This window comes from Neopelma chrysocephalum, unplaced genomic scaffold (genome assembly GCF_003984885.1).
Source record: "Neopelma chrysocephalum unplaced genomic scaffold, ASM398488v2 Primary Assembly neopelma1_22b, whole genome shotgun sequence".
Taxonomy (NCBI): Eukaryota; Metazoa; Chordata; class Aves; order Passeriformes; family Pipridae; genus Neopelma; species Neopelma chrysocephalum.
The window spans coordinates 11,147,421-11,163,847 of record NW_020897690.1 but is presented as its reverse complement, the minus strand read 5'-3'; the positions used below and the strand labels follow the sequence as shown (position 1 = coordinate 11,163,847).

Sequence of the window (16,427 nt, the reverse complement as noted above, 5' to 3'; positions counted from 1 at the left end):
CTCTAAAACCTCCTCTATCACATGAAAGGTATTTGCAAAAAAAAAAAAATTTAGTGAACTACTAAACACCTTTAAAAGATTAAAGACAGACAAACTAGAAGTGGAAAGAGGATGGCTGAGTGTTGAAGAGCTCTTATGAGTACCATGGCTGTGATTACTGGATTCATTACAAGCCTAGGGATTCTCCATAAAATCCAAAGCATATACATCTTACTCCTCTAAACAGTCTCACCATCCAAAAGCTTACAATAAATTCTAAGTTATTAGCAACACATTATTGAGCTGGCATTTAGTAATACCTTCTGCCTTGACACATACCAAATATACTAATAAAATCTAGCAAATTAAACCTGGATTCACTAGTTGTTATTAACCTTAATATAAAGGAGACAGTTCTATTCAAAGTCTTGCCTCATTATCTTTCACATTCCTGTATCTTACCATGACTTGTGCTGCTTCTTAAAGGCACTCTTTAATGTCAAGGACATCATCTTTGCTTACAACATTCAAATTAGAAATAAAGTTTAAAACAGGTAAGAAACTTGAATCAATGAAATAAGCAGAGAATCGAAAGAATAATGAAAGATAGAAGGAACTCACTTATATTGCCAGCATATATTACAAAGGTCTATCTGAGTTTTAGGTACTCAGTTCAAACTACCAAGGAAAGTTAGTGTATTTATCTTCAAAGAACCAGATGTTTAAAGTTATAAAGTTAATAAAATAATTTTCTCTCCTTTAAGTCAATGTGATCTCCCTAGACAATAACCCTCTCTACAAAATCTCAGAATCTCCTTTAATTTTTGCTCCATTCATATAAGTATCAACCAGTTTATGGACCACATTATCACTTTCAACATAGCATGAAATTTCTTAACAAAAACAAACAAGAAAGATCATGTTCTAATAAATTTATTACATTCTAGCAGAATCTCCAGAAAGATGTGCCTACAGATTTCCTCTATTCGTTTGAAACGCTTGTGCCATTCCCTTAGCTTTATAATATTTTTGTTTTCTCATAGCACCCAGAACATTTGATGAGGTCACATCACCATTTCAAGAATCTTTTATTCTGTCTCAATTACCATACACTCAACTGCCATACTGCAGGACTTACTTCAACAAACCCATTCTATTTTGGCTACACATTTCAGAAAGATTAGGGTAATCCAGATCAAGCTCAGAGACAGACTAGGGCAGCGGATGAAGAATGCACCTTGGAAGTAGAATCTAGAGGAGTTTATCTTGTTCAACCTATGAAAACAGGAGAATGGAAAAGGACTCCTCCACATAAATGCATCAGAAGGGGTTAATGGTAGAAAAGACCACAAAAGCCTATAGGCAAAATTCTGGTGTAGGAACAGAAGGATACTAGCTTCTCAAGAGCCAGTGGAACAGGGAGTTTTCTGGTCCTCCCAATGGGGAAAGATTATCAACAGCAAATGAAATAGCAGGAGATGAGACACAAAAACCCTGAAAGTCATGTGCATTCCCATACTCTTGAACCATACCAGCTGGGATACATTTCTGACCTGGCTGTCCTTAAACCAGGCCCCCTAACAGCCTTACTGGGCCCACACACACTTGTTTCATCCCCTCTGGGGTTAAGGTGGCTGGTTTACACCACATCATCACCTGTCATCTGCCACCTGCCATCCTTCTGCACTTCCCCTTCTCAGTTTCTTCTGCTTAACACTGCTGCTGCAATGCTCCCACCGGCTCTGCTCCCTCTGGTGTTAAAACATGATCTCTGAGCAGCCTGAAAGCCATGCAGTTGACTGCTTTTTGCCATAGAAAAGTTTTCATTAGGGCAGCAATGACCTCACTAACAGGCCGTTATATATTTAATGGACACAGTTGCCTGTGGCTAAGTGCTGTCTCAGTGCTTGGGGGGGGGGTAGGAAAAAAGAAAACAACTGCTAACAGACATGGGATATTAACTGAGAATTCAAGCAAGACAGCAGGTTGCAGAGGGCAGAGAAAAAAAAGTTTTAGGACTACAGCATCTAGTATTGCCGCTGTAAATAACCTGCTCATTAGAGAAAGAGAGCTGACAACATGCATTATCGCTTGACAAAGCAAATATATTTGCTCTGTCTGTAAGAAGACTGAATGAGCTACAGATAGCCTGGAACAATGCATAGAGGAAATGGCATTATCAGAGATGAGAAGGCAGCCACATTTACACTTGACGTAACAGGGACAGAAGATAATTCTAAGGCTACATCACAACTGAGAGGAAAAAAAAAGTGATGAAATCACTCAAACACAGAGTCACCTGCCCTAAAGTTACCATTATTTGCAGATCATATCTGCTTCTGGAAAAAAAAAACAGGAGATCCTGTATACATCACTATATTTAGGAAGTTAGAAGTTCACCAGCAGTTAAAAACATATATACTCAAAATTCAAATAATACATCATGAACTAGCTATCCCCCTTATATAGTGTTATATAAGTAACACTAACAGTGATTCACTTCGGTCAAGTTTATAATAAAACTACTTCAGTGGATATCAGTGTTTAAAGTACTAAAAATCAGGATCATTCAGGATCATCAAGAGCGGGCAACAAAACCAGTACCAAAGTGCTGAGGAAACAGAACAGTAATTAGAGTCAGAACTGACAGTCAGAATTTTGGATGAGGGGAAAAAAAGTCATAATGCAAATGATGACCATTTAAGGATTCAAGTCTGCTGGTAAAAACTGCAGCAAGGTGGGGCTCAGATGGCAAATAAAGGATGAGTGCAAAAAGCTGTGCCTTGCAGCAGAAATGACACCAGGAATTTCAGATTCATTGAGACACAGATGCCACCAGGGAAGCCCTTTGGAATGCTTTAATGTGTCTTCAACAGCTTAATTATAACAACAGATGAAGTACTCATATTGCTTTACAAGTGAAATCAGCAAGATTCAAAATGGAGCTCAATACTGGGTTTGCTAACTTCACAGAAAGACTATTTTCCAAGGCTATGATTTTAAATATAACATAAGATACAAGCAGCACAGGTTAAACTTTCATCACCTGTGCATTTCTTGGTAGAGGATCATTGAGTCAGTTTCAGATGGAGCAAAATAGAAAGTGTCCACAGACTTAAAAAAATTAGGCATGAGGAAAAATATCAGCCGAACTTTGGACAACACACATAATTGTAGATGGCATTCAAAATTTCTTGACTTCAATCAAAGGGAGCACCTCTCCAATGCTACATAACTTGTGCTGAGAAACAGAAGTGCGTTGAAGTCAGAACAGAGTTGTCAAGCACAGCAGTTGCACATAGGGGACGGCAGAAATTTCATTTGAACTAAGGATCTAGTCTTCCAAAAGCAACTTCCTGGAGTTGGCAAATGAGATGCTAGTGTTCCCAAGAGCCAGTCAGGACTATGTTACTGCTCACTGAACAGCCAGGGCAACAGGTGTTACCAGAAACATCACAGACCGGTGTCTCACTGAACTGCTTCTTAGGAAGTAACTGCAAATCCAGAAGAGGGAAGAACACTGTCTTTTCTATAAATGTTGTACAGCCTAGAGAGGGGAAAAAAGCTTCCATATAAACCCTGCAAAAGAAAAAGAGATGAAGAGAAGGGGAAAAAAGGAATTTGCATTGGGGAAATCTCACTATTTTTATCAATCAGTATTTTTATTAATCAGTATTTTGTTCCAATTGGACTATCCCACTCATCGGCTCATGTGCCCATTCATAGACTTCCCCATGGACACAGAGGCCACTGGTCCCTGCTGAAAAAGCAGCTGAGGAGGTAGGGAGGCTGTGTGCATTTTAAAGATGTGATTTAAAACGGTGGCCTGAATCCAAGTAAGCCTGTACCACTCTCCCTACTCTGACTGTTATCTAGAGAGCAATGGCACAGAAAGATCAGTTTTAAACTTAGTCTCCATAGCTTCTTTGTCACAGTCATATTAAAAAAGCAGATTCCTGAGGGTTTTTTTTCTGAATCAGAAAGAAAAAAAAGTAAAGGTTGTATCCAGCCTTTTTCAGACCTCTTTACAAAACATTCTAACCACCCATACAAATTAAACTTAGAATTGCCTAGAAGCATTTCATCCTTTGTGTTCATAAACTAGCAATCTTGACCTCCAGATTTTAATTTACTTTACTGAAATATTTATTTCCTTCAATAAATGAAGCATTCCAGATTTGACTCTCTTTGCAACAAAGATTAGCCAGAGAGCATGACCATCAATGTACCAATTTTATTTACTGCACTCTCTTTATATAAACCATGAAGGTATAAAGCTGACTACCGGAAGGTATTAGCAAACTCATTTCTAAAGCTTCAGCTTATTAAGTTAATGATTAATGAATTTATTAAAACAGAGATGAAAGTCCAGGACCAAAGTTGCAAAGTAAGACAGACTGATTTTATTTGTTCTTAATCCAGTCTCTTAACTCATTCAAAAATAACAGTACCTATTACTGTGATCAGAAGCTTTTTAATACCTTGCATAGGATTGCTAAGAGTAAAGCCAGCAAAAGTAATGGATTGACTCCTGGAAACAGCTGTTTATAAAATGGAGTCCTTTGCATAAAAGGCTAGGTGTGGCCAAGGAGAAAACAAGAAGCATCTGCACCAAAGCCACTGCTCTGTTGTCATTCAGTACGTAACAGAGCACAGAGTGGGGATATCAGCCACCTCACTGTGAAACACTGGGATTGTTTTACTGCATGCCTAAATAATTTTATGAATCATGAGAAAAAGATTACCCTCTTGCATAAACTCTTCCAAAAATCTATCCATTATTTATAATTATCTTCCAATGCTTCTCCCATTTGCACATACAGAGTCACCTCAGTCCTTTCGTTGGACTTCACTGACTGTGGTATTTCAGACTTGCCCCCCTGAGCAGTGGGATCAGGAGAAGCAGGAAAAGCAAGATTTGCAAATGGCATTATAAAACAAGCATGCAAAAGAGCTGAACCATCCTAGTTTTAAAACAAGGTTTTCAAGTTGATAGGTGCTATTAAGGAGGACAGGATGCAGTGCTCAGATGTCACTCATCCTTACGGTCTCCTGTCAATGACCTTTGCAAAGGGCAAATCAATACTAAGCAGATACTGTATCTACTACTTCTTACTGTGTAGGAAAGGTCAACTCATTTTCATGTATGTATCAGTTCCAACATTACTGTTTTCAGACACAGAACAGCTTAAACCTGGGAATCAATTAAAAAATTCTTATCTTGCACGTAGCAGCATTTCAAAATATGTGATAACTTAAAAAACAAGACTTGGAATGAAAACATTTCATAAGCAAGGGATGATGCTTATAGAAGGAATGTAAAGCGTTACCTTGCTATAATGAAATGTTCTCTACAAATAAATGCAAATGAAATTATAAAAAGCATTTATGGGACTGCTTCCTTAGCAAAATTTAGTACCACCTGTATGTTTTACCACAGAAAAAAAATATATTTTTAAAATACTAAGACATTTACAGTCATTTTATGCATGCCTGCTGCACCTTTTTTGTTTGTAAGACAGGCCACAGAGATTACTGTCCTCTTGTAGTTCACTTAGATGGCATATTTTGAGAGGAGCCTTTATAAAAATGCATGTTTTGCTTCTATATTTAAACTTGATCTCATTTAGCTCAATATCCAATCCTTTTAGCTTCAGCAACAAAATTCTGTAATACACATATTGCCGCAATCTAGAAGATGCTTGGTACTGAAATCACAACTGAAATTTTGTGCCTTTTGAAATATATATTTGAATTCCTGAAGTATGATTCAGTTTAACATACCACAGTACCTGAAAGTTCAAGGATGAACATCAAAAGTCTATTACAACAACACTGTGTTTAAATGAAAAAGTATCCTGTTGTATATTTTAAACACACCAGAAACTTCAAACAACACTAAAACTTCAGTCTGGCTCTGGTTAGAAGACACTGCTGCACTATTTGATATTGCAAAGGTAAGATCCACCAGAACAGTGTTTTAAAATATTCAGAAAGATAGTATTTTAAAATGCTTACATATGGGAAAGGAGTTATTTAATACTCAATGTAATGAATTTCCTAGTTGCATTAACTGCAACATCATAAGGAGATATTGTACTCCTGTTCTTTAGCTGTATTTAAGTGGAGCAATCGCACTTCCATACATCCATAAGCAAAGTCATAAAAAGGATCTATAATCTTTTGATGCATACATTTAATACATTTCGGTAAGGTTTATTACAGTTCTTGCTTCCTCTTCTCAGCATCACTCATGGTTAATGTAGAGATATGCACAATGTTAAAAATCACTCAGCAGTTCCACTTCAAGAAAAGGGAAGCAATGTTTTTAAGAATAAAACAGCTATTTCTACTCTTATTGCACTTGAGTTGGTCAAGAGGTAAGCCATCTTATTATAATTTTGTAAATCTTAGAAAACATCCACTGACTCAATTATTTAATTATTTATTTTATTTTCTAGCAAATCCACATTCTAAGAGTGGTTTCTCTCTGTCAAGCAGATATGAAGGTAAAACCAAATCATTCAGCTTTGTACCATGAAACAGTGTACACTGCCAGATTAGGAAACTCTATTCTGATGCTGCTATCAGCAATGTTGACAAATATAAACCTGAAATTAAGCTTTGTGTTTATTTTTAAATAGTTGGTTGTGCCATCCCATTGAAAAATCAAAACAAAAAACTAAAAGAAAACCCCCACAAAATAAAATCATATTTTCTTGGGGTCAAACACTGAAAAAAGAGCTATACTTCTGACTGCAGCCATGTGCCAAAAGCAGAATTACAAGCAAGCAACTAATTTTAAGATTTCTGAAATTACCTGCTGATTATATTTTCACAGAGGAAATACAGTCTATGCACTGTGATGCAGGACAGAGCTGCCTGTCTCTCTGTATTGTAACATTTCATATTTTGATTAGCTGCAATGGCATAGAAGTATAGATTTTTTAATATACTTTTATTGCCCTTTAGATAGCTGACTTACTGACAATGGTTTTAGGGCATTTTCTTCCTCAATTTTTACGACTACGCCTTTTTGATGACTATGCTTTTTAAATTTTTATTGGGGAATAATGGCTGAATTTTTATAGGGACAGATGACAAATTCTATTAGGTACAATACTGAAAATGTTCATTTAGATGTAGAGGGAATTTAAAAAAAAAATCAAAACAAACAAAAAACCACCCAACAAAACCACTGGTATGTTCTTGTCAACTGCCATCCTGCTTTTAAAAACGTCTTAAAGCAGGATCCAAAATAATACAAGCTGAGGATGTAAGCTCTTTTAAAGTAATCTAGGTTTCTTACAAGGTGAAAGTCTATTTCCTTACTCACTAACAACAAAGAACAGAGAGTACAACAGCAATTATTCTAGAAACAGTTACACTTCCTACTGTGCCTTCATAAGCAGAATGATGAAACAGCAACGTTGCAATAACACTGTGAGTAAATGGAAATCAGAATGCTAACACTGCATGTGAGCACACAGGTCTGCTCAAAAGACTCTGAAGGGCTGTAGGTATTGCTCTATCTGGCTATAAGTGGCTACTTTTGAAAACAGCTATTCCTTGTAGGTAGTCTCTTCCATTTCATTTGGCTATAGGTTGTCATCCTGCACAGCACTAAGAGATGGTTGCAGAAAAAGTAAAAATAAATGCTTTCTCCAGAAAGCTGGTGGTGGGGAGGAGTGAACAGGTTATAGCCAGCAGCAGCATGCAGCTAGAAATCTCATAAAAATGCACCCTCATAAAAATGCAGTCAGAGAAAAAGGAGCAAAAAGGTGTAAAACAGATTTTCTTCATTACAACTATGAACACTACGATGCTATTGTGCTTTGGAGAAATATTTGCTTTCAAGGAAGATGATGAAAAAAGAGGAATCCATGACGCTTATTTCCTTATACTAAGAATGCCATTAAAAGCAGGCAAATAAACTTAAAGCATACATATTCTTCCATAAAGACATATTTTATAAAATAGCAAGAATTACCTGAAAAAAAAACCTAAAACAAATAAACAAGTACCTAAGTTGTATATTTTGTCATGGTGTAAATTAATGGCAGGAAGTGTACTTCAGCACACTCCATCCTGAACTTTAAGGAGAACACCTTATTTAGAGAATCAGTTCATTTTCTTACCCATACCCAGAAGCCCCAACACTCAATTTTACCTTTTCTTTTTGTTTTTGCTCTTAACAGTTTTACTAAAACGACTTTCAAAGGTATTCTATTACTCCAACAAAAGTAAGTACCTGCTATAAAACAATGTACACATTTCCATAAGCCTTTTATAAATTCTCACAAGCCATTATGCCCTATTTAGTTTTAACTGAATTTTAACCATTTCCTTGTACCTAGTCCCACCTTACTATCTTACCATACCATCTTACTAATGATCACTTTTGAGATTCCAACTTCTATATCTTAATTAAAACTGTGGATTTGTATTACAGCACTGAGCTAACTACAGGACTTTGAGAATTGGGGCATCTGGGAGAAAAAGAACTGGTATAGTCCAACACTTGATTGACTAAATACCTTGTGTTTTAAAAGTGAGGTGTTTTCTTTAGGCATGACAGATGACCCTCAGAAAATGGCATCACATCACACAGGCCTAATGAAAATGAAAACTATGAAGGGCATTATACAAGATCTGAAAGAAAGATTATTCTACCTGTATCGGACATGCTCGATTGTGTCATATGTCAGCTTGCTGCTGATATTCTGACTATGAGGGTTGCCTAGGAGACAACAGAGATACAGAAGTTAATCATTAATCACAATTTTGCTATTAAATTTCTCTTTAATGAAAATATTACACCAAGCCAGCCCAAGAGGTGACAAAGAAAGATTCAATGTATACCTCACAGCAATGCCCTGAACCCCCTTCATTAGTCAAGAGAAGGGACATATAACAGGCTAAAGCAATTATGACAGATCTGGAAACTTCAGCTGGAACTCTTTTTAGGCAGTTATTCTAAAAAGGAAATGCAACTGCATATGCACAAACATACTAGGAAAAAACTACAGACAGAATGTACATTCATAAATGTATTTGCGCAGTAGTTAAGAAGTAAGAGACAGCATCTAGAAATAACAGACAGGATTAACCCTGGGAGTTTTAGTGTTTGAAATTCACGTAATTCATTAAAATATAAATTTTATTGCAAAATTAGTAGCCCCCTTAGACTAGCTCAGCACAAGGATGTATTAACAATTAAGACAGCACATAAGGAGGGCATGAATTCAGAAAAAATTTGAGGAAAAAATTCTTGAGCAAAAAAGGTTACAGCAATATCCACCCAGGCACAGAACACTTTCTTATTAGTAAGTACCCAAAGATTACACCAAAAGAGTTTGGAAAGGGTGTAAGAAAAAAATTGCTATACAAATACAGTTTTTGCAGTAGGCTCAAACATAAGTTACTCTATTTTTAAAATTTAAAAATCACCCTGCTGAAAGTCATTGAGCGAAGGTGTTGAAAATAATAAATTTCAAGCTCAAACCAAAAAACTAATACTTGCACTTTTCATGTCTGATATTGCATTTCTGTAATTTCCAATTCAAATATTCTCAATTTAGAAGTGAGAATATCTCTTACTTATATTACTTTCCCTCACTGACACCTGCAACAGCTAAACTACAGTTCTTTTGGCCTGTGGATTATCACCAAGAAAATAAAAAAAGCTGCAAGTCAAACTCCCCTTTCAGTCACATCTGTGTTTGTTAAATTAACTCTTTTTATACAACAGTTGCTGTCCTCAGAGTATGAGATGTAATTAAAAAAAAAAAAGATAATTGACCATACTAAAGCTCTCGTTATCATTTTAGATGAAAGCACTAATGAAGAAGATACAATTTGTTCTCCTATAGCATTATAGGTACTATGAAAATCTGCTCCACACTGGCAGCACTACTATTTCTACTCACAAGCACTCAATTGATTCACAATTATATTTTTTTTCTGCCACAGATGGTACTTATTATAAGGGTTGAGCCCAATGTTGTTTGAAATAACTAAGATCAGAGCATACCTTTCACTTTACAATGTCTGTTGTGAGAAAACATTAATTTTAATATCACTGACATGCACTTCAATAGGAGATCTTAAATGTAATCAATATATTTTGTTATAAGAGAAAAAAAACCTCTATGCCTATAAGAATAACATTATTTTGCAGTAGAACTTAATTCCATGCTTTGGATCCTGGCCTTGCCAGCATTCAGGAAAAAAAATAAGGGAAAATGGCACACACAATGGTACATTGAAAATTAAACTACCCAAAACTCTGATATGGCTTGCCCAGTTGCTAAGCACAAGTGTGCCAGTGCTAGAGCAAACAGTTTTCTTGTAAAGCAGTGGTACCTAGTTCCCAAGTGAGGAATTCCTTTGTTCTATGTATCAGGGAGCATAAGACACAAAGCTAGCAAAAAGGACGCATGATGACAGATAGCAAAACACAATAAGAAATTTTGATTACTTCAGTGGGACTACTCACAGCATAATACTGTACAGTATATTTTTTTCTGTTTGAGCATGACTCACTTCAACGTAAATTGTCTCACACAGTAACAATATTTCCTAAACGATGGATGCTGCTGCCTTTGTATAAAATCACACTCACTTATCTTGGCTAGATAATAATGTTAGAAAGAAACAAAAGGTTTAGGTAGAGGATTTGGGGATGAAGTGCTTACAGGTGGTGCCGAAGTGGCCTCATCCACAGCTATAATAGCTAAATCTCCACCCAGATATAGCATAATTTTGTAGATATTTTTACTCACATTCTTATGGGCAAGATTGCTCTGGCACTACACATCCTTTTTCTGAGTTTGCACCAAAGTCCAATAGTCCAAGAGAGGTATAGCGCCTATTCCCTGCCTAAATTCACTTGGGATCCTCTGAGTTAGGCTTTCTTCTAAATAAAATATTTATACTGAGTCCTTATACTTATAAGCTCCCTGTGATTACTCTCACTGAGGAGGACGGTGGTTCTAGATTTTGGTCCTTGCATAAGAAACTGGTTTTGCATTTTGTGTGGAAAAAACCACAAAGACGGAACAAAGAGTGCTTATAACTTCACTGTATTTCTTTATTCCAAGCATGGTGCCCTAACTCTGAGGCAACAGAGTCATGCTCCCTTTGATTTCTCTTCTTTGCTAACACCAACACATCCTTGGCCACCAAAGAATGAAATTACACAGAGGGCCTATGCCTCCTTTGTAAAATCACTCATCTTCCAACTACTCTATTGCAGTGTTAAAAAACCTGCAGAAGGTCTCTGCCAAGAGGCAGAGTTTTAAACTATTTAGATGGAAATTTGAGAAGACTAACGGGAACAGTGTTTTGCGCTTACCATAAATGTTGTTTCTGAGGTCATCAGTAAAAGCTTTAAGTAGACTCTCTGGGAAAAGTGCTGAACCAGCATGGTCAAGGTAAGTAATCCCTAAAATACAAACAAAATTACTAGAGTCAGTTTTTAAAATATTAAAGTCCATTTTCTCCCAGACTACATTCTGAAGTGTATCATTCAAACACCCCTTTTCATTCACTACCAGAAAAAAAATAAAATAAGGATGAAACAATAGAAACCAAACATTTTGATTACCTGTGCATATTTTTTAATGAAAAGCAAAGAGGTCCTTCCTTTCATGTTCAGATTACACATCCTTTAGAAGGGAAATATCTTTTTGTTCAGCCTGTACAAGACTGAGCAAGCTGGTGTCTTCAGTCACAGTACCTTGCTACTCCTAGGCACAACTTACTATGAAAACTACTATTACCACAAAGATAATAATTATTATTAATAGCAACAGCAACAGTAGCATTGTCCCCATGCTGGCAGGTGAAGCAATTCTCTCAAGAACTGACAAAGCCTAAATCATGCCTGAAGCCCAAAGACAGGACTAGTATAACTTTTAATGTATTTAAATATGTCTCGCCACTCTGCTGCACTTAACATTCAATTCATTTTTAAAATCTCCTTTTATATTATAAAGATACTTCAAAACTTTTAAATAAATGCTTATTGGAAATGAAGGTTTTTTCATGTTTGGCCATTTTAGATTCCTTAATCTTTAGCAATTATTCTTCCATTTCTCCAGTGCGTTTCATGCCCTTTATTAGTTTTTTCATTTCACTTACCTTAAGTATTTCAACCTATTTCAAATTTTAATAATGATGAATATGATTAAGATTAGAATTTATTAAGTATTTTAAAGGTCTTCACTTTCCACAGGGATTTAAAACTGAGTTAAGCTTTAAAGGAGAAACCTTGACACTTGGAAATACATATTATTATATATTATGTTACTGTAGCAGTGATTCAGTGGGTAAGCTGTGAGGCAGTGCTAATGATAAAACCAATCCAGACACCCATCCCTATTTTTAAAAGAGTCCTCTCCTGCCTTAAGATTTCCCACTTAGAGTGCCTAGCAAAAGCAGAATTTCTAATGATGGCTTGAAGTCAACTGAGTGTTTTTGAGGTCCTTCCAAGGATGGAGTGTGGGTCAATTTTTTAGCTGTACAGGCTTTTTAGGTTTTGGGGGGGTTTTTTATCCTGAAAAGTCTCTCCCAAACGCTATGCAGCAGCACAAACACGAACACAGTAGGTCAAAATGCATACAGGGGTCCATCCTGCTCAATTTCTGACATGCTCAGCTCACCACTGAAATGCAGGGGCTTTGGAGAGAGAGAGGCATGCTGCCTTATGGTAGGACACAACCAGGCCCTTCCCAGCACTGTGGCATGGCTTCGGCCAGCTAAATGACAGCATTTTTCCCTCCAGCAGGCCACACGCTCACCATGGCCACCCCAGGACCTGCAGCTTGGCACAAAAAGCCTCTGCCTTGAGCTGGGGCTGAAGCGTGGAGCAACAACCACAACCACCAACACCAGGTCTTGTGGTCAGGGCAATAAACAGCCCACAGTCACTGGCTGCAGCTGCGAGAGCTGGGAAAGGCAGGACTAGAGCTAAGAACAGGAAGAGGCAGCCCTGAGCCAGACACCAGGGAAGGATTGCTGTCCTGGAGGTGACATCCTGGCCAACACTCTCCCAACAAAGCCCACACAGAGGTGCCATTTGGCTCATTAGCTTTCATGGGCACCAGGAGCACAGACAAGATGCTCCTCTGGGTGCAGAGAGCTGCTATCTTTGGACCCTTCCAGCCCTAAGGAGGGTGACACCACAAGGAAAAACCAGGTAACCACCTGAGGCTCCTCAAACCGTCCACTGACATGAGAATGGGTGCTTCCCATCCTGACCAACATTCCTGTGAAGTAATGTGGACTAAAAGATCTCCAGGTAAAGGCCCCCTAAGTGGTTTTTCAAATCTGATTCCTTACATAGCTCATGATGAAGAATAATACTGTGGTTCTGTGAAATGGAAGTAAAAAAAAAAAACAGGCAGTGATTTTTAAATTCCTCCTCTGGGTATAATACTTCAGAAATCTGTGAGGAAATTTGGCTGAGGAAGGAAAAATTACTAATTCTTAAACTTTTATTTTATGTTTAATGCTGCTGTTTAATTGAAAACAGAGAACAGCATTTAATACTCTCTCTCTACTGCCCAAAAATGAAATGGGATCTTTCATCATTTGAGACTGCACTGAAACAAATATCTTCATTGCTATTGCACTTTTATGATGTAGTTTTTCCTTGCTGTCTTATTTCAACAAAATTGTATTTTTAAAGGAAAGAAAAAAAAGTGGCACGTGTATAACACCACCCAAAAGCATATTAATAACTTTCATTGTGCTTTTCCCCTGGTTTAATAACATTTGCTATTTTATCTTTATTGAATGCATATTAACCAAAGAAATTTGTCAGTATACAGAGAATAATACAGTTCCCCCTTTTAATGTGGTATTTAGTATAAAGGCTGTCAGCACTATGAAATTATACTGTTTACAGGAAGTAACAGGAGAAAGAAAATATAATATGATCAACCAAAAGAAAATTAAAATGCAATATCCATCAGGACATGGTTTCATTGCTCAGGGAAAAAGTACAATTAACTTTTAGTTTAATTTACATACTATTATGTTTGGATTGTGTAACTGACTTCACTGATCTAATAATATACCAACTATTTGATAAAATCATATTTCAGAAGTAGGGTTTTTTTTTAAAAGAGTATTGAAAACCTTTCAATGTGTCAGCATTAGTTATGGAAAGTTATTCAGCCAGTGTATTGGTTCACAAGCTGCAATATTGATATGCTAATATCCTTGCAGATTAATTTTACACGGGGAACTATTTGGGTACCAACACAGGCCAGTCTGTCCTGCTGAAGAAAGTCCCAGCCCAGCTCTCTGATCTCCTTATGTGCTACAAATCACTCCTAACAAAGCATTCACCATGTCCAAATGCCTACCTTGGCATTCATGAGTGCACATGTACCTACAGCCTCAGAAATGCCAGGGGACCATTCAGTTTAACTGAACATTTCTATCTCTTAAATGAAAAAAGATAATTTAATTTGGAGCTTTTCAACATTACAGTTTAAGACCAAGTGACAACACTCAACTGCATAAAGTCTGACGGTGTGCAAAACATACAAGGCAAAAAAAACCTACCAGATTAATCTTTGGGAGCCAAAATATCTGCTTCTGACAAAAGCACACTTTCCTAAAATGTGACTCCACCTGACTTAGAAGAAATTTAAAGACATCATTTGATGAACTGAGTGTAAAACAAGGCAGTTACATCTTCACTAAATCTCTTAGTAACTACTAAGCTATGTATATTTCTACCACCCAGAGGATGGTCTAGGGGGGAAGGAGCACAAGAGACCATGGAGGCACTCCCTAAAATGTCCTGGTGGCACATAGAGACTAAGCTTTCTCCTTCACAACCCTTGTTGAGTGACCCAGTTCCTATCTGGTTTAATTATTACTACTTTGGTATTATGTAATTTGTTCTTTTAATCCTTGAAATTGTTCTTAGTGTTACACATTTCTGCACTTTGACCATCACTTCCAAAAATAACCAATTTACCTATATACCATGTGACTGCTCTATGTTCACCTCCTTTACCTCTTGTTATCCTGTGATTCTACCACAGTCACCAAAACAAGACAACCTGCTCTGTGGCTTCACAGATTATTTTTCACAGCCCTGAAACATAAAAATTCCTGCACTCCAGCTGATTACAGGCTGCCAGTTATATCGCCAAAAGTCTCATAATGAAGAATGAAATGTGTAGTTACAAGGCAGCAACTCTACAGAGTCATGAATTTTGATTGGTGGATATAATTGCAATTCAGTAGGATTATCTACACAATATTACTTGGGAAGTAATGCCCTGGGGAGACAGTATATATCTTAAGTACAGCAATATTAACAAAACCAGTATGAAATAGATTATATGAAAACAAGCTGAAGGCAGAATAAAGCATTATCTGTCAAAAGATAAAGATGAGATTTTCATACGTGAAAACAAAAGAAGGAGAAAAAACAAGAGACGAAATAGGGTGGAGAGGGCTCTACAGAGGTCATAGACAAGTATGATATAATTTGGATACAGTGACATTTTAACAGGTAATTTCACATCAGCTACCTCAGATTCATGGAATCATAGGATGGCCTAGGTTGGAAGGGACCTGAAAGATCATCTAGTTCCCACCCCCCTGCCATGGGCAGACACACCTGCCACTAGACCAGGTTTCTCAAAGTCCCAACCTGTCCTTGAACACTTCCAGGGATGGGGTATCCACAACTTCTCTGGGTTCCAGTGCCTCACCACCCTCACAGTAAAGAATTTCTTCCTAATATCTAGTGTAAACTTATTCTCTTCCAGTTTGAAGCCATTCCCCCTTGTCCTGTCACTATACGCCCTAGTGAAAAGTCCCTCTCCATCTTTCTTGTAAACTCCCTTCGGGTACCAGGCCATAATTTGGTCACGCCAAAGCCTTCTCTTTTCCAGGCAGAACAAACCTAATTCTCTCAGCCTTTCCTCATAGGAGAGGTGCTCCATCCCTCTGATAGTCTTGGTGGCCCTCCTCTGGACTCACTCCAACAGATCAGTGTCTTTTCTTTGCTGAGGACTCTAGAGCTGGATGCAGCGTTCCAGGTGGGGTCTCAGAGAGTGGAGTAGAGGGGCAGCTGGCCACGCTGCTTTTGATGAAGCCCAGGATATGGCTGGCTTTCTGGGCTGCGAGTGCACATGGCTGGCTCTTTTTGAGCCTCCAGGTTATTAATCCAAGTCTGATACTCTTTAGAGCCAACTCCCTCTTTGCAGTGACTGCATAAGAACTTAGCTCCCCCAAAGGATGCTCCTAAATTAAATGTCAAAAGTAGCTTTAACCATGTAATGTAGTACATATAACCTTTATAAAAGTGCCTGAAATCTCACGATGACACAGGACATGATATGATATGTCCACACACTGTAAGGACAGATAGACAGAAAAAGATCTCAATATGCAAAACCATTAATTAAGTACAT

The 16,427-nt window shown here is 37.4% G+C and overlaps 1 protein-coding gene across 2 annotated transcripts in view; it reads right to left on the bottom strand.

Annotated features, from left to right (window-relative positions):
• MOCOS (molybdenum cofactor sulfurase) overlaps positions 1–16,427 on the bottom strand; it is a 211,446-nt gene that overhangs the window by 172,979 nt on the left and 22,040 nt on the right. Inside the window, exons 2-3 of one of the 2 annotated variants that reach the window (XM_027680089.1) lie at positions 11,336–11,425; positions 8,653–8,719 (exon numbers count right to left, since the gene is read on the bottom strand). In XM_027680089.1, coding sequence (XP_027535890.1) covers positions 8,653–8,719; positions 11,336–11,425 — 157 coding nt within the window. Of the gene's footprint in view, positions 1–3,025; positions 3,221–8,652; positions 8,720–11,335; positions 11,426–16,427 lie in introns of those variants that run through there. The other variant, XM_027680100.1, reaches the window with a different exon arrangement.